The sequence below is a fragment of the Fukomys damarensis genome, unplaced genomic scaffold, assembly GCF_012274545.1.
Source record: "Fukomys damarensis isolate Sample0158 unplaced genomic scaffold, DMR_v1.0_HiC HiC_scaffold_27, whole genome shotgun sequence".
Taxonomy (NCBI): Eukaryota; Metazoa; Chordata; class Mammalia; order Rodentia; family Bathyergidae; genus Fukomys; species Fukomys damarensis.
This window is the reverse complement of record NW_022900939.1, coordinates 4,384,473-4,387,681: the sequence shown is the minus strand read 5'-3', so window position 1 is coordinate 4,387,681 and position 3,209 is coordinate 4,384,473. Positions and strand designations below refer to the sequence as shown.

Genomic DNA, 3,209 nt, shown 5'->3' with positions numbered 1-3,209 from the left:
CATTTTATTACACATGTATGTCCATGCATTATGTACTGTCATATTTTTCTTATAAATGTGATGTATAGAAAGATTTCAGGTCATATCCAGAAATCCACTTTTCTCAGAATTAGTGTAGGAGGCAAGTGGGTATAGTATTGTGTGTCGTGGTGAAAGTTCTGTGTTCAGCCCTTATCCAGATATCTATGATACATATTAAAAATTTCATTTGTAAATCTATCAGTAGATGTTTTAAGGGACCAGGTTTTAAAATAGTAGCTGCAACAATCTAAACATTGTATTCATCTTGGAATTTGTTGTTAGAAATGTTGATATGTCATGGGCATTTGCATTATGTCATTTCAGTAACTGTACCTCAATGTGATTCTAAGTATATAAATGAAAGCTGACAACTAAAGAACAGTACAATCACTACAAACTTACCTCCCGTGCACAAGTTTCACAGCATTTAAGCTTTATAGTTTTGTCCCACATATCTGCATCTATGTCTCTATCAGGCTCCCCGTTTATCAGTTATTTCAGGGTACATTTTTCTGTTTAGAACAAACATTGCTTTGGCTAAAGCTCAGGGCTGCACATTGGATATAGTCTGAGTGATGGCAGCCTCACTGCTCCCTAAACATTAGATGCCAGGAGAAATGAGTCTCCTTTCAGGGACAACCAAGTTATCTTTTGATATAGAAAGTATTTCTTGGTGAGTGAAACCACCTCCCTTGAGAGCAACTAGTCTATGTGACTGCTTCTGTCTTATGTCCGGGTGATGATGTTTCAATATCACAAAATCTACCCTTGAAAGATAAAATACACTTTAGTCACTCTAGCATGGCATAATTAATCTCCCAGGTGAAAATACTTGAAATATCTTACTTTTTCTACTAAGTCTATCTAGAATACGCAGTGTGGCTAAAGTGGATGGAGGGGGCCAACCTCACCGCAGTGACCGAGTTCCTCCTGCTGGGCGTCACAGATCGTCCTGAGCTGCAGGCTCCGCTCTTCCTCCTGTTCCTCGGCATCTACCTGACCTCGCTGCTGGGCAACCTGGGCATGATCATCCTCACCCAGGTGGACCCGGGGCTGCAGACTCCCATGTACTTTTTCCTCAGACACCTGGCTCTCACAGATCTTGGTTATTCCACAGCTGTGGGACCCAAGATGCTGGGAAATTTTGTGATTGATCAAAATACAATCTCCTACTATGGTTGCGCTACACAGCTATCTTTCTTTCTTGTGTTCATTATTAGTGAGCTTTTTATTCTGTCTGCAATGTCCTATGACCGCTATGTGGCCATCTGTCACCCTCTCCTCTACACAGCCATCATGTCACCGAGGGTGTGTTGGGTACTCGTGGTGATTCCCTATCTCTACTGCATATTCGTGTCTCTTCTGGTCACCACAAAGATTTTCACTTTATCCTTCTGTGGTTACAATGTGATCAGTCATTTCTACTGTGACAGTCTCCCCTTATTATCATTGCTCTGCTCAGATACCCATGAAATTGAGGCAATAATTCTAATCTTAGCTGCTTTTAACTTGATTTCCTCTCTTCTGGTGGTCCTGGTGTCCTACCTGCTCATCCTCACAGCCATCCTCAGGATGAAGTCTGCAGAGGGCAGGCGCAAGGCCTTCTCCACCTGTGGGTCCCACCTGACGGTGGTCACCGTGTTCTACGGGACCCTGATATTTATGTATGTGCAGCCCAAGTCCAGTCACTCCTTTGACACTGACAAAGTGGCTTCCATATTTTACACCATGGTCATCCCCATGTTGAATCCTCTCATCTACAGCTTGAGGAACAAAGATGTAAAATATGCTCTTCATAGGACATGGAAAAACATATGCAAATATTTTTCTTTAAAGGCACGTATGATCTAAATCACGTAATACCATTGCTCTCCTCCATAGTCTGGCTCTATTCATCTTTAAAGCTTGAACTTTGTGGTACTACTTAAAATTCAAAATGTTATAAATGAAATCGATGAATAAAACATTTAAAGATGTGCCTTCCTTGAGGTAGAGCAGTCAATTTTAGAGTGATATTTAAACAATTTTCTAGTTCATTACAACTCTATGCTCTATCAGTAAAGCAGATATGCTAGGTGGGAGGGTAAAAGAGTAGTTGGCACAGAGATGGGAAAAAGCATGCTTTGTTCTTTGAGGTACTAGGTATTAATCCTACAGCCTTAAACCTACATCCACAGCATCTATTTATTTGTTTACTTATTTATTTTGAGAAAGCTTCTTGAAAAGTCTTTAACTGGTTCAGGTGGGACTTGAACTCAGTCTCTCATAGTGCAAAAAAATTGGGGGGGTATTTTCTGCGGGTACAATAAATTTTCCTGTATCCAGGTATGATTTTGTGTCTGTGCTTGTTTTTGTGTGAAAACAGTCTTATTATTTCAGGCTTGCTTTATGCCTAAGTAGTTCTGTTACAATCAGACTTGACTGCATTTTCAATAGGTTCATTTTATCAGAATGATCACAAAGAATATGTCCTATGAACTAAGTAGATGTCTTAATAATGTAATCTTAGCATACTTTTCTTTCCTCATTAATGACCATATGTTCATATATTAACCCAATAGAGCCTATTCACTCAACCAAATGTGCTATTCAGCAAGCCGTTCGTCCAGCAGAGATGCAGTTTTGTGTAATTCTGTGTACTATGCATATTAGTGAATGCATAGAGCGAATACACATTAAATTATGCATAATATTTTTTGAAGAATAAAAGCCTGCATGCATTGTCATCTGGTAATGAATATTGCTAATGAGCTTAGGCAATAGATATTCACTTTGATGACTATGTATAGCACAATATTAAAATTCCCTACAAAATGCATCTTGCAATGACAGAATTGAAACGTTAATATTAGTTGTTTGTGTGTATAGAAATATTTAAAATTGATATACTTTAAATTACTTTTTATTTTCCCAAATTACCTTCACCAGTTTTTACTTTTATATTTTGTAATCCTTGAAATTGAAAATGTAAATGTGAGTTAATTAGTCTAATTAATGTATTATTTCTAAAATAAATGTTCAGAATTTCAATAGATCTGAAATATTATGCATAAAGAAAATTAAATATGCTTAGGTATAATAATATGTCATATTTATTTGATTTTAAATGTCAATATCCATTTTATAATTTATAGGTCATATTAAATGTTTTTCCTTGTGTGTGTGTGTGTGTATATATATATATATAT

The 3,209-nt window shown here is 37.2% G+C and overlaps 1 protein-coding gene across 1 annotated transcript; it reads left to right on the top strand.

Annotated features, from left to right (window-relative positions):
- The first annotated feature begins 912 nt into the window (after nucleotides 1-912).
- LOC104851263 (olfactory receptor 8K3) lies at nucleotides 913-1,872 on the top strand. Its single transcript, XM_010608435.1, has one exon. The coding sequence runs from the start codon at nucleotides 913-915 to the stop codon at nucleotides 1,870-1,872; it is 960 nt and encodes a 319-aa protein (XP_010606737.1).
- The last annotated feature ends 1,337 nt before the right edge of the window (nucleotides 1,873-3,209 follow it).

Excerpts from the sequence above, each read along its gene's own strand:
- LOC104851263 (XM_010608435.1), top strand. The coding sequence starts at position 913 with ATGGAGGGGGCCAACCTCACCGCAGTGACCGAGTTCCTCCTGCTGGGC.